This window comes from Vipera berus (genome assembly GCF_964194415.1).
Source record: "Vipera berus genome assembly, chromosome: 2".
In the NCBI taxonomy this organism is placed as follows: Eukaryota; Metazoa; Chordata; class Lepidosauria; order Squamata; family Viperidae; genus Vipera; species Vipera berus.
In genome coordinates this window covers 243,345,910-243,371,003 of record NC_138203.1, presented here as the reverse complement: position 1 = coordinate 243,371,003, position 25,094 = coordinate 243,345,910, and the positions used below count along the sequence as shown (strand labels likewise).

The 25,094-nt window shown below is 35.7% G+C and overlaps 1 protein-coding gene across 2 annotated transcripts in view; it reads left to right on the top strand.

Moving 5' to 3' along the window:
- GRM7 (glutamate metabotropic receptor 7) overlaps nt 1–25,094 on the top strand; it is a gene marked incomplete at both ends in the record, with an annotated part of 531,934 nt that overhangs the window by 336,105 nt on the left and 170,735 nt on the right. For both annotated transcript variants that reach the window (XM_081320747.1, XM_081320746.1), the window contains one exon: nt 6,744–6,884. In XM_081320747.1, coding sequence (XP_081176873.1) covers nt 6,744–6,884 — 141 coding nt within the window. The remainder of the gene's footprint in view (nt 1–6,743; nt 6,885–25,094) is intronic.

Sequence of the window (25,094 nt, the reverse complement as noted above, 5' to 3'; positions counted from 1 at the left end):
AATATTACATCAAGATTAATGTGTATTGTAAGAGGGATTCCAATCTTAATCCCTATTAGATACTTTAACAGACAAATATATTGAAGTGAATTACAGCAGACTAAAAACCCTCAACTGTTCTTAGCCAAATTGAGATTACTTCATGATATTGATTTTCAGTTGTATCACTGGCCTTGTATTTAACATAGGTATAATTTTGCAGCAAGACTTAATTAATATTTCACTCTTACTACTTGGTAAGTAGTGTATATAACTCTTCTGAAATGTTAGGAGGTTTTAGGGTCAGATATATTGAACAGGGTTTTTCCCTTTCAGCCTTAGAAATTGCAAGGAATATTTGGTCATTAATAGATAAGAGGTTATGTCTTATCCCAAATCACATGAGAAATGGATAGTGTAGAATAACTGAAATTGAAAATAACAACGGAAGATTTTTTTTGGCTCTTGAGGTACATGTAATTTTAGGATGCATGGCTTGAAAAGAAATTGACAATCAAATTTTATAAGGAATTAAACAAAAAAAACCTAATTATTTATTTGAATAGTGGAATCAAGAACTGAAATATCCAATTTTGAGAAACTATGGCTCTAGGTCAGGGGTAGGCAACCTTGGCTCTTTTATGACTCATGGACTTATGACTCGTGGACTTCAACTCCCAGAATTCCTGACCTATGCTGGCTCAGGAATTATGGGAGTTGAAGTCCACGAGTCATAAAAGAGCCAAGGTTGCCTACCCTTGCTCTAGGTATTAAAAACGTAACACATAACATGACTTTGAAACAGATCTGTAAATATTAAACATTCTTCCAAGAGTGTTTAAAATGATTTGAACATTAGATTTATGGTAGGAATTTGCAGGTTCCTTAAGATATACCATAAGATCTTATCTTGTCCATCTATAGTTTAATTTTAGTTTCAAGACAATTTTGGTGACTGCATTTACAATACATGCCAATACATGGAAAGAAATATTATAGTTAATGTCTTTCCATATGGTGATATACCGCAAATGCTTTAAATTATGTTTTGCAATATTGTGGATATATGAAAGTTGTGTCGTGAAAGATCATTATATCATCAGTGTATTACATATCTATTCTCTAAGGTAACAGTGACTAAAAAAACAATTTGTCATCACCCTCTTTCATAACATTTGAAGTAAAATGTTTGTTTTAGTATAACTTTTTATGACTAAAGGTTTAAGTTTCCCGGAAGGCAATTTATAATAGTTTTAGAGGAATAAATGCTGCTTGCATATAATATGAGAGTTATATAATCTATATTAAAATTTGTATTGAAATCAAATGTATTTTAGTATGGTTTGGGGCAGAAAAACATTTTTAGAATGACAAAATCTATTCTGATTTATGCTTTGGTTAGGCAACTTGTACTAGTACTTAGAAGAATCAGACTTTTCAAATATCCCCAGTTCCTTCCATGCTTAATGGGGAAACATACATGTTGAAATCAAAAGATTATGGTAGACAGAAGGTTGTCCATATGTAATCAGACAATCATATTAAAGCTAGTTTACCTACACTTGAAAGAGAACAAACCAAAAACATATCACTATGAATTCATTTTATATACTCACTGGTGACCTTTTAGAATGATGATGTGGGTTAAGTTTGTGGCCCAACATTTAGAACACCTTTTGGGATGCAGGTAGTCCTCACCTTATGACCACAACTGAGCCCCAAATTTATGTTGTTAAGTGAGTCATTTTGAGCAAGTTTTGCCCCCATTTTATGACCTTGTTTGCCTCAGTTGTTAAGTGATTCACTGCAGTTAATAAGTTAGTAACATGGTTGTTAAGTGAATCTGGCTTCCCCATTGACTTTGCTTGTCAGAGGGTCTCCAAAGGTGATCACATGACATGGTAACAGTCATAAGCATGAACTACTTGCTAAGCGTCTGAATTTTAATCACATGATCATGGTGATACTTCTAAGGTTGTAACTGTGAAAAATGGTCATAAATCACGTTTTTTCAGTCCCATTGTAACTTTGAATGGTCACTAAATGAACTGTTCTAAGTCAAGGATTACCTGTACAGAATAAATAAATTATTTTTTTTCAGTTTTCATGACCTGAAAGACACCTTTTTTATGATAACGAACATAAAATGGCTTGCATGACTTTAATTCAAAAGATTTTTATATGTGGATAATGAAGAAAATATTAAGTGTGCTATGCCAAAAAGAAGCCAATATTTCATGAATGAGAATATGTAGGGTATTTATATTGTCAACAAAAAGAAGCTTTTGAGTGTTAATATTATTGCTGGTTTGGCTAATTAAGCAAACATTAGTAGGCGGATTACAATGGGTTTTTTTATGAAACTAAAGTAAACATTTATCACGGTTCTATTAATCATTCTAATCCAAGTATACATGCATTGTTCTGAAAACCCTCTTGCTTACTTTCAATATTTTTGGAACAACATGGAGGCATTTGGCAAATGTGTTTTTCATTTGAAGGGAAAGGAAGGATTGGCACGTAGAAGAAAATATTACTATTTGGCTGAATCCCAAAAGGAGTATATTTTCATTTGTTTAGCTGTGTTCTTCTGTTTCTTCAGTTCTATGTACTCCTTGTCTCTTTTTATTCCTTGGCATGGTTGCTTACTTCTCTGTCTGGGAAGATGTACAGGAACAAGCAGAAAATTGAACAGGATTTAACCATTGCCTCCTTATGTGTGCCTGATTTCTACTAAGATTGGCATAATGAGTTCTGGACATCAAATGTGCATTGCTGTCACCCAGTGAACAGTTTTAGTTGACCTGATCAAATTTCCTCTTTACCAGATTAATTTGCCTTTTTGTAAATATTGAATCATCAAAATACAGAATGAAGCCTAAAATAGCTTATACACCTGGTCAAGACTACCTCTTATTAAAAATGTAATTTCCTTTTTCTATTTCTACCTGAACAGTACTACATTTCCTAAAGAAAACAAAAACTGTGGTCACACAATAGCAATAGTGTCAACTTCTGCAATGAGCCTAGCTGACGCTATCTTTGTCATACGTTCTCAGTTGCCACATAAAGAAAAGGGGAGGGATCAGGTTGCCATCATTCCCCCACCACAAAGGGCTTCTCAAGTGACTACTAGGCAGCAAAACTCAAAAATAACCCACCAGTCCTGACAGCTGCTTCACCCAGCAGCTCAAAGACAAGTTAAAGTCTGACCCATAGTTCAGAACCAACAGACAAGTATTAACCTATAGAGATGAATTTGCATGGAAGGGATCCAAACCCTACCTTCCTAGCACTCTCAGAATCCAAGCCCTACAATCGAGACATGATGCTGGTCATTTTGGGTTCCTGAAAACCTTGCATCTGATGAGGAGGCAATTTTGGTGGCCAGGGATGAAGAAGGACATTGAAAGTTATATTACGAACTGTGCAACCTGTGCATCTATGAAGAAATGTCCCATTAACTTCCCTGGATTATTACAATAAGTAGAAGACCCTTCCCAACCTTGGGAACAGATAGCAATGGACTTTATTGTAGAACTTTCCAAGAACAGTGGGAATACAATGATTTGGACCGTTATTGATATTTTTTCCCAAATCAAGCTCATTTTGTAGCCTGTCCTGGACTTCCTTCTGCCCAGAAATTAGCCAAGCTGTTCCTGAAGCACTTCTACTGACTCCATGAAGCCCCAAAAAGCATTATATCAGATAGGGGGGTTCAATTTACAGCAAAATTCTGGAGAGAGTTCATGAAATTGATTGGGTCAACCCAAGGTCTTTCCTCGGCATTTCTTCTGAGTATGAATGGAGCTGCTGAATGAATGAATGAACACAATGGTGGAGCAGTACCTAAGATGCTATGCCAACTATCAGTAGACTATCTGGGCAGACCTCCTGCCATTTGCTGAAGTGGCCTACAACAATACCGTGCATACCAGTACTGGACTTGTTCCTTTTAAAGGACATGGAATTTGTTCCCATGCCTGAATATCCTCAAGAGCCCCCCTCCTCACAGGCCTTGACTGAATGGATGACATCATTACAGAGTGCTTGGGCAAATGTTGGGCAGGCTTTAAACCAAGCGGCTAAAATCCACAAGAAGCAAGCCGACAATTGGCGATCTTCTCAAACACCATTTCATGTCGGAGAGAAAGTCTATCTCTCGACTAAATATCTAAGATTAAAGCTACCCTGTAAAAAGTTGGGACCAAAATTTATTGGCCCTTTCCCTATAGTAAAAATCATAAATCCTGTCAAAGTTGAGCTTAAGTTTCCTCAGCTTTTGGAAAAGGTTCATCCAGTATTCCATTGTAGTTTACTAATGACAGATTCAACCTTGAGTCCAATCCCTCACAAAGCACCAGTTCCAATTCTAGTAGAAAGGGAGATCCACTATCAAATAAAATGCATCCTTGATTCTAGACTGCATAAAGGGAAGTTACGGTATCTAGTGGAGTGGAAGGGGTATCCCTTGTCAGAGGCTACCTGGGTTAAAAGTAGTGAAGTAGATAGATTAATACAAAAGTTTCATGATAAGCAACCCCAGAAGCCTAAAGAGCCTCCAGTACATAACTGGTGGAAAGATGTCTAATGTATATAAACTTGTTTTCCAGGAACTTTTTTTCTTTAGGGAGGGTCCAACTGTCAACTTCTGCAATGAACATGACACCATCTTTGTCATTCATTCTCAGTTGCCACATAAAGAGAAGGGCGGGGGGAGGTCAGGTTGTTTTTACTTTTATTAGACTAAACATAGAAAGAAATATTCTCACCAGACCCTGAAGGCAGAGAGAACTGTCAAGAAGACCGCCAAATGCACTTATTGGAAAATGTGATCAGTAGCATAATAAAATGGAGGGAATTGTTACATTTAATTACTTTGAATCTCTGGGGGAAAGTTTAGAGTTGGTTTCACTTTTGATCGTGCCAATATTATGTATTCAATAAATATGTATTTTGAGGAATTCTCAATCCTCAGAGTTCTACTTTATTCGGTTTCATTAGTCAGAACCTTGACCAATATCATTTAGACTTATATACAGCTTCATAGTGCTTTACAGCATTTTCTAACCAGTTTACAAAATCAGCATATTGTCCCCAACAATCTGGGTCCTCATTTTATCAAACCCAATAATTTTTATTGTTCATTATTTATGATTTGGTTTTTGTATTAATGACTTCCCAAAACTTTGATCAACTTATACAGTCCGTGCTGTGTGATCCAACTTACACTTCTCCAAGAAGCATAATCAAGCAGGTGCATAAGTTATTTCATTAATGTGGGAAATAAGGAACACACACGTGTGTGTATGTGCACACACACAGAGAGAGTCAGAGAGAGATAAAACAAAAACAGAATTCCATTTACAGCTCAGTCATATAGATACCTGATACCGAGCTTTGCAAAAGATTTATAATCCTGTAATGCATGAGTTGTGCTGACAGCTTAGTTATCACAGCTAGTCATTGCTCTTTCATGCTGCATGAAGTCCCATTAATAGCTGTCAGTGCCACATTGCCCAAACTGAAAGTTGTAATTTGACACTCCCAACCCTCTGCCACTCCCCCCCTCCAAGCCCTCTTCTCCAGAGAGCTTTATATGCCTTGGGTACAAAGGTCAGCATTCAGAATGTAAGGCTAGGATTTAGCCGCTGCATCTATTGATTTATTACAATGGTTCTTTGCATTGCTCTGAAATTGCTTCTACTCCTGTTCTGTAAACAAAACAGCAGAAGCTCAAGGTATACAGACCACATGATTTATCAGATCAACACACAAATCATCTACTCATAAGACAATGCCAAAAGAATAAAAACTGGACACATCCACTAGAGGGAAGTTCCCTGAGAATGGGTTCTGGCATGAGTCCAAAAGCTTAGAAGACTAAAACTCTGGTCCCAGTGACTGACCCAGTTTGGATCCTATAGAACAGGGGTGTCAAACTGCCGACCCATGGGCTGGAGACATCGTGCGGAAGCCGCACCCACCCCATTGCCAGCAATGGCAAAACCGTCCCAATATGTTGTGCGACGTCACGTGACGTTGTGAGTTTGACGTGTCTGATATAGAATAAAAACTGGTGAAAGTCAATGATTTGGCTTATAGTGTTAGTCTTTTAAAATGTGTGAGTTGGCAGTTGAAGGTAATTTGCTAAAATTGTGATTTTTTTAAAAAAATGTTATTCTGTTTATGCCTTACATTAGGGGAACAAAATGGCTTTTGGTGGAATGACTCATACTTTTTTCATTAATATATTGCTGTCCCATGTGTATAAACTGAGAAGCAACGTTACAACATTTGTGTTATGTTTTAGTGGGAAGAACTGAAGCAACACCCAGAGGCCAAATATAGCTGAATTTATGAATCAATTAATGTAGATCTCCAAACTATATGAATTAGAGTGAGCCAGCTCAGTATGCTCAGCATACATAACTATTTTATTATAACATTCAGCCTTGTTGATTTAAAGAAAGGCATTTGTCGGAAGTACTCTACATAGAATTATGGATATTATACAGAAAATTTCCCCTTTCTCTCCCATCAAAGTAAAACCCGGGATGAGCCTATTAATCTCAACATTAGTATACAGATAATGTGAGGTATTAAAGAGTTCATTTGGTGGATGCTGCCCTCTCTGTCTTTCTTGTAATTACTAATACTCTGTTTCTATTTGTGTCTTATTCCTACTTGGAGACTTAAAATATTCATCTTGTATTCTACTTCTTTTTATAAACAAACAATTTTGTTCTCTCTGTCTTTTTTAGGATTTGATACCTATTTTACATCCCGCACTTTGGAAAACAATAGAAGAAATGTATGGTTTGCAGAATATTGGGAAGAAAACTTCAATTGCAAGTTAACAATTAGTGGGTCAAAAAAGGAAGACACTGATCGTAAATGCACTGGTAATTTCATTTTCATTCTGGTTTTTTTAATATTTATTTGACTTGCATGGGAATGTCTATGTGACTGTTGCGAGGAAACACATCTAGACTGAAAGTGAAAAAAGGAGTGAATTAAAAAGAAAAATGAAATGGACATAACATGCAAGAACAGGACAAATAATTAACTAAAATACATTTATTCCTTTTATCTTGTGATAATTGATATTATTCAAAGGGGGTTTTTGGCTCAAGAAAAGGAGGTATATTTTTCAAGGTTTATTTATAGTTATCGTATGGACTCTTTATAGTTATAGGACTAGGAACTAATGGTTCATCTTCTTATCCTAAAACTGAAATATCCTTTGTGCTTCTTATTGTAATTGTGATAATGATCCTATCAAACAGGTGCACAACTTCTCTTCATTAGAAGCCATTTCTGATCTTTCAATGATATGCCAAGTGGATGAAGCAAAGACCTCATACATTAAATGTTTCAATTCATTGAGATCTCAGTTCATTAAAGGTGCATCTTTAACTGTGTTGGGCTGGTTGGGAGCAGTCCACAGTTTGATAGAAGCTGGGCAACTGCACAGATATTTTATATATAATGAATAAATAAAATCAATAAGTCTACTCTCCAATTATGTATCTGAAAATTTTCAATGAAATCAAGAATTACCATTTCTACCAAGCTTCAGAGGATCTCTGGGAGTTGTGATGTAAGAAACTTACTGCCTTAGGTTGTTCTCTTTTTTAACAGAAAGTGTTTTGAAGGCAGAGATCTATACAATAAATGAATGTCAGGATAGGTAAGTTGAGAGCAAATTAAAATGAGAACAAATCCCACCCCCTACCAGCACTGATGAAATTATCTAGTTTGGGTAATGAAATGTCTACAACAGGGGTATCAAACTCGCAACGTCACATAATGTGTCGTGACATATCGTGACTTTCCCCCCCATTTTCAGCAATGGGGTGGGCGTGGTTTTGCCATGACACATGTGGCCTGCGGGCCGGCAGTTTGACACCCCTGGTCTACAACAAAACAAGCAAGCTTAGAGAGCATAAAGCACTCATCGTTTCAACTCTGAGCTACAAATAGTCTCCTATATCAGCAAATCTACACTTTTTGTTTTCCACAGTGAGAATGGGTTAAAGATGTTCAATGGATAGTTATGAGTAACCTTTTCTTCTATGCATTTTTCTGATCTTCTTGTTTGTAGCTAGAGGCCATGACTTGTTTCTTTACAGCAAGCAATATCACAATTTAACCTCTCCTAGCTCAGCATATTCCACACCTGGTGGATATCAGGTTGGAAAGGTTGCCATATGATAAATCAATTATTTGATAATATTTAGATTTCTTTTGCTGGCCACATAGTTTTCTTCACAACAGGAACAATACCTTCTCTCGTGAGTCTAATTTATGGAACTGGGATTTTCTAATGATCTGCCATGTCAATTATTAATCTTAGATGTCAAACTAATTAATGGCAACATAATTAATGCAATTCTTCTTAGCATTTTGAGATCAGCCAAGTAATACTGGGTTGTAACATTTGCTTCCTTAAACGTTGTTGAGGATCAGGCAAAATAAAAAGGAGAATTAAAAAAATACAGTAGAAGAATGAGATGAAGAAGGAGAGATCAGATTCATCTTCATTGCATAAAGGGAGTGAAGGCTTTAAGACTCTACTTTATACTAAAAATGCCAGATGGGTACTTGAAGCATATGAGTACTCAAGTACTATAATGTTTAATTCAGCAGCACTTCCTGGAGGTAAAAAATAAAACATTCTAAATATGCAGAATTTTTCTGCTAAGGGCATTATCATTTCAATGTAGAAAACAAACAAAAAATAATAATTGTTCAGAAATCTGGAAGACTTCAGGATCACAAAATCTGGCAGGATATCTAAAAGGTGATAATCCTGTAAAATTAAGGTAATTGGGGTATTTGTATAAAATAACTAGTGGGATGGCTTGTGATTACTCAAACTGCAAAAGCAAAATAAAAGTAGCTAGATGAAATTAAGGAAAGCAAAAAAAAAGCTTAAAACTAGATTCTTTTTAGATGTCTTCATGGAGATTTTGCCTTGATTGCTATAATAATAATAATAATAATAATAATAATAATAATAATAATAATAATAATAATAATAATAATAATGAATGATGATAATAATAATAATAATAATAATAATAATAATAATAATAATAATAATAATAATAATAATAATAATTAATAATAATAATAATAATAATAATAATAATAATAATAATAATAATAATAATATCTGACTGTGAGACCAACAATATTTATATTATTTTTAGTAAACAACTACTATTACTTTAAAAAAAAAATATATGCAGTACCAATAGTCTTTGAGTTATGACCACTTATTCAGCAATTATTCAAAGTTACAACTGTGTTGAACAGTGGTCATGTGATCATGATCCATGTTTATGTAATGGATGAAATAAATAACCCTCTCCCTTTTCACTGCATGGAGAAGGACTACTTCTATCACCTCACTTGATGCATTTTCTTTGCACAATGCTAATGAACTGAAAGGGAGGATGAATCTCTTTGAGAGTCTGGTATCTAGATATTATTTGAGGATTGCTAACTCACATGTACTGTTTCTTTGCTGGCATTTGGATTCCTGCATTCAATTTGATAATGCCCTCACACACCCAATTTGGGTGTGGGAGGGTGAGACAGCTATCTCTTTCTCTCCGAATACATCTGCAAAGTGTGCCTACATTGTTCTGCAATGGAGCACCTCCCACACCTTCCTCTTTTATCAGCAGTCCCAAGGCATGGCTTCTCATTGCCTTCTCCTGAGTTGCCTCATTGCCTTCCTCTGTTCTGCTCTGCTAGATTGTCTCCTGCTCCTAGCGTCCCTGAACAAAGCCAGCTGTGGATCATATTCTTCCAATCCCTCGTGCTCACACGGCTGAGTCTGATGAAGAACAAGACAGAAGGGGCCAGGCTGAGAGTCCTGCAATGCATCAGAACCTTCCTCTGACACCAAAGGCTCACCAAACCCCTCCTCCTCCTCCTCTTCAGAATTATCTGACTCAGCTGCCAGAACCACAGGCTGATGCTGAATCACAACAGTTTTATCCACCCCCCTGAAGCTTTGCACCGGCTCACCACAGGGCTGCATGCTGAGCCCCTACCTGTACTCATTGTACACATATGATTGTGTATTGTCTGACCCATCTACTGTGATAATTAAGTTTACAGATGATACCACCATAATGGGTCTTCTTACAGGTGGAGATGAAACAGCATACAGGAGGGAGGTACAAAAACTATCCATATGGTGTTCCAAGAACAACTTGCACCTGAACATTGGCAAGACAAAAGAGATGGTGCTAGACTTCCGGAGAAAAAGAGAGGAACCTGCCCCACTTTACATCGGGGGGGGGGATGTGTGGAGAGAGTGTCCTCCTTTAAATTTCTGGGAGTCTACCTCTGTGAAGATCTTACCTGGAAAGTTAACACAACTAAGGTGGCTAGAAAGGCCCAACAGAGACTCCACTTCCTCAGGGTCTTGCAGAAGAACAGGGTAGAACAACAGCTAATGACCCTCTTTTACCGGTCTACTATAGAGAGCATCCTCTCGCACTGTATTGTGGTTTGGTATGCTGGCCTGACAGCCATGGATAGGAAAGTATTACAGGGGGTGGTGAGCACAGCACAAGACATTGTGGAGTATCCCCTGACACCACTGGGTGACATCACCAGAGCCCACTGCCTTGAAAGAGTGAGGAAAATTCTCAGGGATGACTCACACCCTGGTCGGTATCTCTTTACTTTCCTACCATCAGGTAGGAGATACAGGAGTACAGCCAGCCGTACCAACAGGCTGAAGAACAGCTTTTATCCATGGGCTGTTAAGGTCTTGAACGGGAAATAATTTTATAATTTTATGTATGACTTACTGCGAGGCCATTGTGTTGTGCAATTAGGTCACATGGTGTAACAAGATGGTGGGTTTGTTGTCACTGTGAGTTGTGGTGGGGTGGGGCACGAAGGGAGGCTCAGCCAATCTTAATATATACATGGTTGTACTTTAACAATAAAGGTTCATTCATTCATTCATTCGTTTGTTAAATATGCTTGGCTGTTTTCAGTTGCCTCAAATGGTGGATCCCCTCCTCCTTGGAGTTCTGAAAAGGGAAACTAGTGAAATTTCCCTGAGGTGTTGTCTGGGACTGACCTGGACATTTGTTGGTCCCATGCTCCACTGATTTGCAACTTTTATATCTTATTGTTATGACCATCACTGGCTCTTTTACTGGGCATGACCTGTGGGGAGTTGCAATAAAAACATAGTCCTTGATCTCTTCTTTTGCTTCTGTCTGGGTGCCAATGATCTCCTGGCTACCTTGCTTTGCAAGGGTTGTCCAATGTTGTATTCCAAAGAGGTCATTGGGAGGCATGACAAGCTGTAAGTTCCTTTTCTCCTTCCCAATTCTTCCTTGTTTCAGCCTTTCCAGTCAGGCATGTATGATTACACAACATTGATAGAGCCCTTCCAGGCTATTTGAGGTGCCTTGTCACATCAGCTTATCTCTCAGGCCATTGGCCAGCCTTTCTCTGAACTGGTCAATCAGGGCTAAAATCATTTCACTCTACATCTCCAACAAACAACTTAAAATGCTGTTACTCTTCCTTGTCTCTGCTTGAGCTTCCAAATCTGTGAACTCTGTATAGGATCCCCCAAGTGTCCTTTACGTTTACTCACAAAGCCTTGATAGTTGTCTAGCACTGAATCATTCCCCTCAGTGAATAGTATTGCCCACTTAGGAGCTTGTTTCCTTCCAGAGTGTGAGTACAAAAGTCATTTGGGTGCAATCAGTGACAAATTCCAGCCATAAACATTTAATACCCAGTGACAAACGGAATTGATGGAATTGATTCTGGTTCCCTGCAAACCTCTCTAGAAAGTTTCTTTCGGAAGAGAAGTGCATTGGTTGACCTGCTATCTGTTTCCCAATTGTGGTGTTAGTTGTATCATGACATTCAGTAAGTTGGTCATCTGTACTTCTACTTACTCTTGGTGCTGTGACAGTGCAGCTGCCAGGTGCTCAGTGGTTAGAGGGGTTCCTTGAGGATGGGAAGGCTGATCCTGAAATTCCTCTTTTCAGAAGAGAGTAGGAGACTTGCAAGACTGAGGTCAGCACTTGCAGATAAACCAGACGGGAAACAAGATTAGATGAGGTAAATCTACATTATTATAAAAGTACATTAACGGAATCTTGAAAGCTTGAAAATACAAAACTTCCTGCCGGTAGGTTCTTTTTATTTTTATTTTATTATATTATTTTTTTTTTGTTCTGACTGTAAAGCCACTAATGGCTTCTGCCTCTTTTCCCTGATTGTTTCCTAGGCAGCATCTCTTTCCCCTTTTCCCCAAAGTCACTTCCACATTCCATTATACTTGATTTTGGAGAATTTGTAAATATTAGAAGTTGACATTTTGAGGCAAGTAGTGAAAAGAAGAAATAAAACAGTTTTTGCATGGCATGGAGGAGCCACTCTCCAAAAGATGGGGAGACTGAGGACAACAATTAAAATAAATTATTAAATTAAATTAATTATCGATAATGCTATAATTACTCCACATGTGTTTAATCATTTTCCCTTTATGCCACATTAAAATTTAATCCAGTGGAAAATGGAAACAGTCACAGGGTACAAACAGAGCTTTGGAACGGTGTGTGCATCTTGGAAGCTTTAGATTATGAACTTTGCTTTTAGAAGATAGATTACAAGAATACTGGTAAATTTTTGTACTATGACAAAAGAAAAGAAAAGAAAAAGAAAACCATCCTGGATTAATCCCGATATATTTCAGGACATTTATTTGTTGTCACCAATCATTAATTTGCTATCTCGTGGCATTATCCTTTCACACCGAATGAGAAAATGATCAAAGGCTGAAGAATTCCAATTTACCTGTCATTAATCACTCTGATCAGTCCTGCTGCTCCTTGTGTCTCCAGCAGTAAACCAAGCAACTTTCCTATCAGTTATTTATCATGAAGCAGAAATTTTGGAGTGTTTCGTTCACAAGCCAAAGTCTAAAGACAAAAATAATATAGGATTTCAAACACTTGAATATCCTAGCGTATACTGTTCTGTGTGAATGTGGCAAGCCACTGAAAGAATTCTTTGAGTGGGCTATAACAATTGACCACCAGCCAAACTGGAGTGGTGGATAAAGACACAAGTAACCTTTCAAAATCCTCCAACCATTTCTCACTAGTCTTAAGAGTGATAGGAGGATCATGACTAGAAAACACAACAGAATACATTTTCTTGGGAGTTTCTCTTTGGGTTTCAAAAAAACCCCCATTAAATATGTCTAAGAATGTTACTTTCCATTCAGAAAATTTTCACAGAATTTAAATTTTCATGGAATTCAGTTTTAAGGAAATTTTCATGGAGTTGCTTTTTTGACAAATTGAATGAGAGAGTGCAGTTTTGTTTGTTTGTTTGTTGTTTTAAGCAGGAAAACTTAAATCTCTGTACTAGGTGTGAATGGTCTTATATGTGTCAACTTCCTTGAAGTTTTCCTCTATTTGGGTCCTCTAATAGATGCTGAAACCCTTCCAACTGTACACTGCAGCTTAAATTATTATTTTTTGACAGAAAATATGATTCATACCCACATTTAATCACAAATTTCAACCTGCAAGTTAAAATGACAAATTAAAAGGAAATAAAGAAGGGAAATTAGGAAACATGAAAATTTTTACTAACTGTTCATATTCTGCTTGGCTCAGGCTTAAACCAATAATTTCGGAAGTGGCATCCACACAGAGAACTGGTTGTTCACATATTTGAATCCCAACACTGATTCACTCCTAGTATTGCACTTTACTGGACTAAAAAATAATCAATTCCTAAAGAAGTATTCTGCCTTTGGTAAACTCATTTGAGAAACTACTTACTGAAGAGGCCTAAAATGATATTTACTTAGACCACTCTTTTTCCCTTAGACCCCTCCTTTCTCTGGTGGTGATTGTCCATATTACTTAAAGTGAATATTTCTAGCTTTATGAGCTTCTACCTTTTCCTCCTTTGAAAAGGATATCAATAAACATTTAGTGGAGTGCCTTTTTTGCTCCATCCTGTGTGTTGCAGTTATAGCTTCACCCATATTATCCTGACATCCACTTTGATGTGCATCTCTATGAGATTCTCTAACAATAACAACAACAAAAATCTCAAAACGAAGCTGCACTATATTCGCAGGTGAAAGAAGTAAATCACCCTATAAAGTCTATTCAAATGAGTTTAATATAGCTTCAGGAGACAGTTGAATTTATTTCTAGATAAACAGAAAATAAACATGTTGTATGCAACTTGGTATTACTGGCAAATGAAATCAATACATATACAATTATGACAAATAAATTCTCTAGATAATAAATAATATCCAAATGATATAGATATTATTATGGATTTAGTTTTATTAGTCTGAATGTTCATTTAGGGGCAGTTTTAAATCAATGCCATAAAATCTCAGGAATGTTACAGTAGGAATTTATAAGCTATATTACATTGCTAGATGTTGTTTATATGCCCTATAAGAGTAAAGTCTAGGTCCTACAAATTATGTACCACCATTTTCCAGTGTTATAAACATATGCAAATAGGTATCTCAGCTGAAATAATGAATCAAATGTTCTTATTGTTAAGCTCATATAAATTAGTATAGGGAAAATTCCGAGTAAGAAAAATCTTGAAAACATAGCCAAACCCACTCAAGATCATGTTCAATTGTTAAAATGATCAGTACAGTCTTGATCTCCATTGCAGAGGCATTATGCCAGGAGCATATCATAGACCTTTTTTTACTCAGGATTGGTTAGATTGCATTTAGAAAACTGTGTTCAGTTCTGAGCACCAAACTTTAAAAGGAACATGGAGGAAATAGAGTGTTTTTGGAGGAGATGAGCAACCAGGATGATGATAAGTGATATGGAAACCAAGATCAATGGGAAATACTTGAAGGTGCTGGAAGTGTTTCATTTCCAAATGAGAAAACTAAGTAGAAAAAATATAGCAATCTACAAATAACCTGAATACTGCAATAAGGTGCAAAAAAAATCTAGACTTCTTCTCAGCTGAAACCTCAAGAGCCAGCTAATGACCAATTGATTGAAAGAAAGCTTTAAGATAATGTTAAGATAAATTTTCTAAACAGAAAGACCTGTTTAGCAGTGGAACAGACTGCACATAGCAATCTTGATTGCCTCCATTGGAAATTTTCAAACAGAGCGTGAATGGTCACTGCCAGACAGAGATGTTTTACACTCAGAAGTAGTTGGAATGAGTAATTTCCACTTCGTGCATTTTTTAATTCCTAGTGGTTACTCAAGAAAATAAAGATGGGGACAGTATTATAGGAACCCCTATCTGATCAGCATATTCTGGAGGACATCAACAGCATTCAGAGACCGCTCTATCTGCAGTGGCTTAACAATTCAAGGCACATTTGATATGCTTTTCTCTCTTCAGTGCAATCTAGTATTATTGTTTTGTTTACAATTTTAATGTTTATTCTTCCATTGTCATGGACAGGTAGCTGCCATTTAAGAGCTTCTCTGTCTGCCAACAAATGATCCCAAGGTTCTAGCAATTAGTAAAGTCAAACAACGTTTATTCTTTTTTTAAAAAAGTAGACTATGAAACATCATTAAAAACACAGGTGTGCCTGTACTGTTTCCAATTATAAAAGTTATTTCTCATCAAAACAAAGGATACTTGGGAAAAATACCAGTCTTATTTAACTAAGTTCCTTTCTCCATCTCAATATACCTTCTCTTCAAGCTCTGGAAAAATGCATGCCACAAAAAACAAACAAAAAAAACCAGTAACTGGGGCTGAAGGAATTCTTGCTACTGAATGAGCAATCTTATTCTTGGAAGATACAATCTCAGTTAAATTTATATGGATTCAATGCAGCCTATCTCTTGGCTATCCAATGTAGTCACAATGTTGAATGTGTATCTAATGCAGTCAAAGCTATACTGTATTAATCTTTTGTACTTGCATCCTGTAGTGTACCAAGTTTTATAGTTTATCATTTGTCTTCTTGACCACTGCTTCCCCACCCCCATGGATGCCCCTCGTGGATGCCTATAGCTCCTCTAGCTTTCAACAGTTCAGTTAATACAAAGAAAGAATTCTCTTCACATTTAGGGCAGATCAGAAGTTCCCCTTTAATTCAGGAACACACAGATAACTAGAAAAACTACAAAGTGACAGCAATAAGTGTAATAGAAAACCAAAAATAAATTTATGGTATACAACAGGAAAAAAGGGTCAAAAATGCTACCAGAAAGGAATTTGAAAGAAATTTTAAAACTCTCAGACATTGAAATTTTGCACAGTTTTTGAAGTTCTGTGCAAACAAGAAGAGTGCTGCAAGAATATTGTATTCATCAGCCTTTTGCTACCATATAAGTAGAACAGGCAAATATAAATTGAAACAATAATAAATTAATTCACTGCCTCTGCTTTGTGTACAAATGAGCCAATAAAGAGTTGTTTTATAAAATCCATTGGTTGTTTCTATTTTATTATAGACAAATGTTTTTGATTCTCTGAATGGATCTATTTATTTTACCATGCCAGCAGATAAACTATGTTTAATGAACTGTATCCCTTTGGTCTGGCATGTATACAAACGAAGTCCCAAGAGAGATAGCTGTTTCTTCTTACTACTCACTGTCTTAAATGTTGTCTGGTTATATATAGCAGGACAGAATGAAGTGAGGTCCTGATGACATCATCCTAAGTATCAACATGTGAAATAAAAGACAATTTCTAGAGCTTTTTCAATTATCTGTAATGTACAATTGACTTGGAGGTACAACTTGGTCAAAGGGGCAGACAATGACCTCATATTTGGGCAGAAATTGTCAAAGGTAGCTATTTGGCAAGAGGATAAATACTGCATATCGACCCATCTTCCATTCCCTAGCCTTGAATGGAAAGAAATTTGTCAGAGAAACAAAATACTCTTAATATACCATTATACAAATAATCCATTTTTTATCTTTTTTGACATCAGCTCATTTTTAGCATTTGATATCATATAACAGTAACCTATCAACTAACTAGGTAACATGTCTTAAGAAGGAAATTTCTTCTTAGTTCTAGGTTGCTTCTCTCCTTGATTAGTTTCCATCCATTGCTTCTTGTCCCACCTTAAGGTACTTTGGAGAATAGCTTGGCTCCCTCTTCTTTGTTCCAATATCTCAGGGGTCGCTACAAAGAAGAGTGAGTCAAGCTATTCTCCAAAGCACCAGAAGGCTAGACAAGAAGCAATGGAGAAAAGCAACTCAGAACTAAGGACAAATTTCCAGACAGCTAGAATAATTAATCAGTGGAACAACCTGCCTCCACAAGTTGTGAATGCTCCAACACTAGAAGTTTTTAAGAAGAGATTGAACAATAATTTGTCTAAAATGGTATAGGACTTCTTGCCTGAGCCAGGAGTTGGACTAGATGACCTCCAAGGTCCCTTCCAACTCTAATATTCTATTCTACTCCAATCATAAGTGCCACCTGTCCTTCATTGTAAACTGAATAGATCCTTGTACCTGAGAAAAAAACATAATGCTTCAGAGTCCTAACTTTTTTAAATGTTGAAGTCAACACTTCAAATGAGTTTGTTATGTTGGTATAGGGGTGGGAACAAATGCATATGCAAGCAAGGGCCTATTTGTTTATTTTGGTTTATTTGTTTTAAAGTAAACAGCCAGAGGCACACCTGCCTCTTCTCAATTGGTTTAGAACAATTGGTATAGGCCATTGATACTCACTTTAGCTATATCCTTTGATTCCTATAACAATACTATAACAATATGCTTCTTCTGGCAATTTTCTCCTAAGGTTGTCAACATCCCTTTGTAATTCTTCCCTTTGATATTATTTGTCAATAGGACTTCTTGTAAATAAAGATCAGGAGGGATTTTTTTATGAATATTTTTTTACTTACAATTAACAGTCCCTGAAGACAGAGCTCTCTTACTTTAAAGATTGATTACTGAGAAAATAGAATATAGAGCAGTTTACCTGCATTGCAGTTTCCACATCAGCCCCCTTCATTTCAAGCTGATAGATCTTTTCTTCCATGTGTCTAAACTGTCCTTCCTCATTTCTTCTCTTTTTGCTGTCACTATAAATAAATAAATAGATAGATAGATAGATAGATAGATAGATAGATAGATAGATAGATAGATAGATAGATAGATAGCCTTGTCCATCCCAGTCACAAAAGATCCAATCACTTACCACATCCCAGCAATCTTCTTTCATCTATGAACTATTTTTCTCAAAGCAGCTCCACTACACTTTAAAGGGGGAACTAATCACATTTTTATATATGTAAACCTATGTAAACATGCAATATAGATGTGTGCAGATGGTTTCCAAGTTCTCTATGACCCCAGTACCCTACTACTTTTGTTTGTTAAGTAAAAATGACCAGTGTTTTTAACTGTACAGTGTGTATTCATCTTATGCATCTTTATTTATTTGTCTATTTTGGTGCCTTTGACTCAGTGTCTGACAAATGACTGGGTAAGTCCCTGCTGCTTTCTTGGAAAGTTTTAGAATTGATTTGCCATTGCCTTCTTCCTAGGGCTGAGAGAGAATGATTGGCTCAAAGTCATTCAGTTGGCTTTGGGCCTAAGACAGGACTAGAACTTATGACGTCCCAGTTTCTGGCTATCCTTAACCAACTAAACCAAACCAGCTCTCCTTATTTATCTTATACATATGTTATACTAAAGAACTTTTCCTTCACAGTTTCCCTCTCCCATTTTACCAATAAATGAGAATTCCTACTTAATTTATTTAACACTGCATGATCTGTAGGAAAATATCAGTATTACAAATGTAAATTCTGAATTTTTGAAAGACTTCACAGTTGACTGACTGATTGAATTTTTTTTGTGTGCTACTTCAGACCCAAGATAACTCTGAATAACTTCCATATCTTTATACATAGAGAGTTCAAAATAATTCTTTAAAAGCTGCAACATAATAAATTATAATTACAATTATAACCTCACAATATGGTGTCTTTACCTCGAGCAAACCACAGGGATGCATTAGATAAATCTCTGTTATGGTCCTAAGAATATGGATGTGACTACTCTATGAGGTTCATTTCTATGTGCCTCAGGATTCTGAGGGCTATTTTTAGAGATATTTTTTTTTCATTTGCCTATTGACATTTATCTTAGAGTGTTGACTTTTATTATTTATTGAGGGAGAGAGGTTAAGTCAGTTTCTGCATGCATGGTACATTGCATGGTTTAGTTTGAAAGTGGATTGCTGAGATACATTGTTCCAAAATAAATAAATATATTAATCCTACCTCTAACTCAGAAGCTTTTTTTCTTTCTTTGGGACAAGTAGAAAGATCTTACTACGGCCAATAGATAGCTAAAGGAAGGAGATTATTTTTAAAATCTTCTCATGAACTTTATCCAGGGTGCAAACATCTGAGCTATCTAAATTCTCACATTATTCAAAATGACATTTATTTTAAGGATAGATACGCTAATGTACATTTTCCCATTCATTCACACCTTTTCAAATCAGTTATTTTAATTTATGGCTAATATTGGGGGGGGGAAACATCCCTTGGGATCTTCATTTGGGGCTTCATTTTCCTCTTTTATTTTCACCATTCTGAGTGAGGAGCAAACTGAGAAACTAACTTCTTCATTCAGAATAGACCAATTGTTGCTGATGCATAACATTTAAGCCTCTGTATTTCCCTTTCAACTATTTCAGACAGCTATAGAGCCAATAGAAGGCTATGCATATGACTGAAGTACAATATGATTCAGTTAAGCCTATAATTTTTCTCTATTTTACAAATTTTACAAATTATTAATCTACCCAGGGAATCATCAGATATTATAACTTGAAAGGAATCTTCTTATTTATGTAGCCCTGATCAGTGCAGGTTCAATTTAACCTGAGCAGGGTGAAGCCCAGCTCTGTTCTAGACAGACTCTTCCTCTATTTAACAATTTTTACTATCATGAATTCTTCCAGAAATTCAGCCTGAATCTCCTTACTTTGCTTTCATTGCATTGGACCTTGTCCTTTTCTCATTCTTCTCTTCTTTCACAGGGCAGATTTTATAGAATGTTATCACATCATGTCCCCTTAGTTTTCCTTTTTTAAAATCTGCAACCTAAATACAACAACATTTATGTATATTAGATTTATTAATGGGGAAAAAATATGTCCAAAAAGAAGCAGCAGTCAAAACTCTGAAGCAAATAGAAATAAATCAGACTAGATAGATCCATATTCTTAGGACCATAATAGGGATCTGTCTTATGTAAACTTGTGGTTTGTCTCATGTGACAAATATGCTGATGTCCCCTTAAACATAACACATATATATATATACATATATATACATACATATATATATATACATACATACATGTGATATGTGCTGGTTTCATAACAAGCACTATCTTCCTGATTGCAGAAAGAGGTTTTTGATGAGCAATTAGCCTTTTTAGTCTCCAAGATATCACAAATTTATCATAGATACCCCAGGTGGTATTAGAAGTTGGAATTATACAAAAATATCCTTTTAATGTACATTATAGTAGATAGAAAGCAAAATTATTAGGAGGGAAAATATAATTTCCATGAATTACAAAGAAAATCATGTAAATGAAGGTCAAGTAAAATATCAAAACATCTTTTTCCTGATATGAAAAGCATTACTGGAAGAAAAAAAGTTGGCAATTTCAATCATCTAATTCCCTGAGGAACTTGAAACTAACCTCACAAGTAATTGTTTGTCCGTTGCAGGTTTATATTCAGGCTTACTTTGAGCAATGTTAATGACTTGATTAATGCAAGGCAAATTGCTGATGGCCTTTGTGAATAACATTTATAGAATTATTGAAAAAATATAAGACACTTCTGCATGAGATATCTAAGCCTAACCATATAGGCCTTCATTTAAAAAAAAGATTCCTAAGAATATTCCTGAACTCAATCAGCATTTTAGTGAGAATGGATTGTTGATGTGACAGAATTGGACTGTTAAGACTGGATAGAATTGATACGATCCCTTTTAAGATGGAATCTTGATTCTGGAATATTCAGTTTGATTTTGATAATTTGATACATTGAATCAAACCCAAGAAAAAACTGAAAAGACAGCTTGCTAGCAATACATATGTTTTAAATCATTCTAAATTGAGCATAAGAAAGTCATATCATGTAACTACTGAAAGAAAAACTTAAAGGAGTCCCTTTTATGAGAGGTAATAATTCTATTTAACTCTGTACTAGTGAGACCACAACAAAATATTATGTATTTAAAGGACTTTGACAAACTTGTGGTATCCAGAGAAAATAGATTATGCATCCACCAGGCAACTGTGAAACTAATTCATTTATGTTCAGAGTACCGAAGGAACTTACTGATGGCCTAATCTTGCTCTGTACAATGTAATTTGGATTCATTGTAATAAGTGTAGCAAGAGATTTACACTGAAGAAACTGATTCAGTCAACATAATTTACCTCTGACGACAAAACAAACATAAACCTTTAGTTTAATAAGCACATTAAATACATCAATCAATATGTAATTATTACATATTAATAATTATTACATATGAATAATACATGAAAGGGAACTTGGAGTCCTAGTGGACAATCACTTAAATATGAGCCAACAGTGTATGGCAACAGCCAAAAAAGCCAATGCAATCCTAGGCTGAATTAATAGAAGGATAGAATCAAGATCATGTGAAATTCTACTGTAGTACTGCTTTACAAAGTCTTAGTTAGACCACACTTACGATACTGTGTCAAGTTCTGGTCACCAGAGTAAAAAGGTTGTTGAGACTCCTGAAAGAGTGCAAAGAAGAGCAAAAAGAATGATTAAGAGGCTGGAGTCTAAAACATATAAAGAACAGTTACAGGAATTGAGTATGTCTAGTCTAATGAAAGAGGTGTGGGTGATATGATAGCAATGTTCCAATATTTGGAGGCTCCTACAGAGATGAGGGGGTCAAACTATTTTCCAAAGTACCAAAAGGTGAGACAAGAAACAGTGGTTGGAAACTAACCAAGGAGAGAAGCAGCCTAGAACTAAGAAGAAATTTCCTAACAGTGAGAGCAATCAACCAATGGGATAGCTTGCCTTCAGAGGTTGTGGGTGCTTCATCACTGGAGGCTTTCAGAAAGAGACTGGACAACTAGTTGTCTGAAATGGTATAGGGTCTCCTGCTCAAGCAGAGGGTTGGACTAGAAGACCTCTGAAGTCCCTTCCAACTCTATTATTCTATTTCTATGTTTAATTTGCCATGTTCTAGAGAAGACAAAGAGGAGTGCTCCTCATCATCATTTGGAATGAGCAAGCAAAATAGGAGTCATAAGCCTCTAAATTTGTCCTAAGTTAAATATGAACTATTCCATATTTGGACTATGTTTTGTTTGTGATCCAAAGATTCAAAGGAATAAAGAAATATAAATATATTTGCAAAAGGACTATATTTTTTTAAAAAATGTATATGGTAGTCCTCAACTTACAATCTTTCATTTAATGGCCAAAGTTAAGATGGTTCAGAAAAATGTCTAGTCATACTTATGACAAGTCATCACACTTATGATGTCTCAGCATCCCCATAGTCACATGATCAAAATTCAGGACTTAGCAAGTGGCATATATTTGCAATGATTATAGCATCCCAGGGTCATATGATCACCATTTACAAGATTCCCAGCTGACTTCCAACAAGCAGAGTCAATGGGGAAAGCCAAATTTGCTTAACAGTGACATGATTTGCTTAATAATCACAGCAAAAAGTTAATAATCAGTTTTGACTCACTTAATGACCAGATTTCTGGTCCCAATTGTGGTAGTAAGCTGAGGACTACCTGTACTGATTACCAGATTCAGTTCAGATGTAATCCTATGATTTTTAGAACATCTGATTCAATTGGGATTAGAGTTTTTTGAAGCCACCTGATTCTGCTCAAAGCTCATGTTCAAAATAAGATTCATTGGTTAACATGAGAAAACCACAATGTAACAAGAATTTCGATGTAGAAATTATCTTTCAAATCTCTAAAGCACTTTTTTTTCTTGGCTCTCTTCCCCAGTTTCCAATTTTAGAATTTATGGAGAAACCACAACACGTCACATTTTTTTGCAGACACAGTCTTTCTGTAATGCTTAAATCTCCAGAGACACCCATGTACAGTTCTTAAGTCATTTTGCAGCAATTCCACTTGAATCTACTTTGACTCAACATTTAAACTTCAGGGAAACCTGATGCATAATGTAGTTCTCTCTGATTCATTGAGTTTGAAAGCAACTGATGTGGCACTATTGCTAAAACCGAGTATCTGATCTATTCACACTTATTTGACTATAGGGAGAACAAGGCAATTCTAGGAAACATTGAAAATATATATTTCCTCTTAGATCTTATTTGCAACCAGCCATTCAAGATTTTCACAAGATTCTACAGTTACCGCCTTGAGCAGTTATCTTCTTTCCTATAAAATCCAGTTTGTATTTTTTGCAGATTAGTAAAAATCTTCTTTCATATTCTAAAACCCTAATGTGCATATGAATTGTGTACATGTCATGTTTCTATACAGCTATAACAAAAATAACATTTTATTTGCTAAAACTCAGATTTGTCATAATTTGAAATAAATGTAGTCATCAATACTTTGCTGTGTATACTGCAATTTATTAGAAATTACATTAAGCACTGTAGAGATAAGGAGAGCAGACAAAATAGCTTCAAAATGGTAATCAGATAAAAATATCCTTATCTGATTAGACCAGAAATATTTCCAGTATGAATGCTACTGGGAGGGGCAACTAAAATGGCCACTAAAAATGTTTCATTGTTATTTCTGTATATAAGTTGCAGCTCCCTAGATTTTATCTAAATTAGAAGAAAAAACTTCCAGATAGAGTGGCCCATTCATTAGTGCAACAATTTACCTATGAAAGTTGTGGGGACTCCATCTCTGGAGATATTTTTTTTTAAAGACAAAGCAGTCACTTCTCATGTACAATTGAATAATTTTCATGCATGTGGCAGACGTTTGGACTAGATGTAACCTCTTATAATTCCATGGATCTACATCTAATTCCATTTGGTCTACATGGGAATGGAATTTTATTTGTTTATTTGCAAACAAATCTAAGTGTTAAGGGTGAACGATATAGGAACATGTCTTAGTACACATACTGATAATCTTTATATTGTATATTTATGACACTGTTAATGGTGATATATAACAGCTGAAGTTTTGTGAATCCTTAAATGAGCTCTGAATAATCTGTAGGGAATAAGAAAGATTTCTTTGTTAGAGATATGAAAAAGCTGCTGCTTAAGCAAAGGGGGCTAAAGCAATATTAAGTCTGGAACCCCCAGATGACATTTGAAAGCAGCTTATATAGATACCTACCTATTAATTCAAATGTAAGGAGGAGGAAGAGGTATAGTAGATCAGATTTGAAAAAATCTTTTATTAATCTCAGTAAAAGTAGCTTTCACAATCCTGTGGAGTTGATTTTCCTGTCTGGTCTACTTAATGGGGCTGACAGCCCAATAGTGTGTGATGCGGCTGTAATGATAAGGCCACTTCAGGAGGCAATAATGTGGTTCACTATGGCAGCTTTGCCTTATACATTTTAAAAAGCTTTTCACAGAATATTTGTAAAATAATATTCTCATCAAATTGATGCATATTCTCAATAATAGAAATGTTTATCCAAGGGGATATTTTCTGCTCCAATAGGACTATTAAGTCCAGTTGTACATCAAGAGTAGAAGAGTCAAGAGGAAACACTAACTCTTTTAGATTAAATAAAGAGAAATGAAAAAGAATTAAAACATTGTCTAGAGGAGACAAGTCTTTCTCAACAAATTACACTTCTACAACTGCAATTATCTATATTAAGAGTAAGGGAAATGGAAATAAAAATGAACTCTGTATAGTAAATGTATTGAGTTTGCAAATAAAACAGGGTTATGGCTAGCATATAAATTAAGAAAAACATTATATTGAAATTATAAAAGAGGTACAGTATTACCTCTATCTTGCAGCCATACAAAAAGCATTGTATCAACATTATTCTAATTTATATAATGGAAGTGACATTTTCTGTAG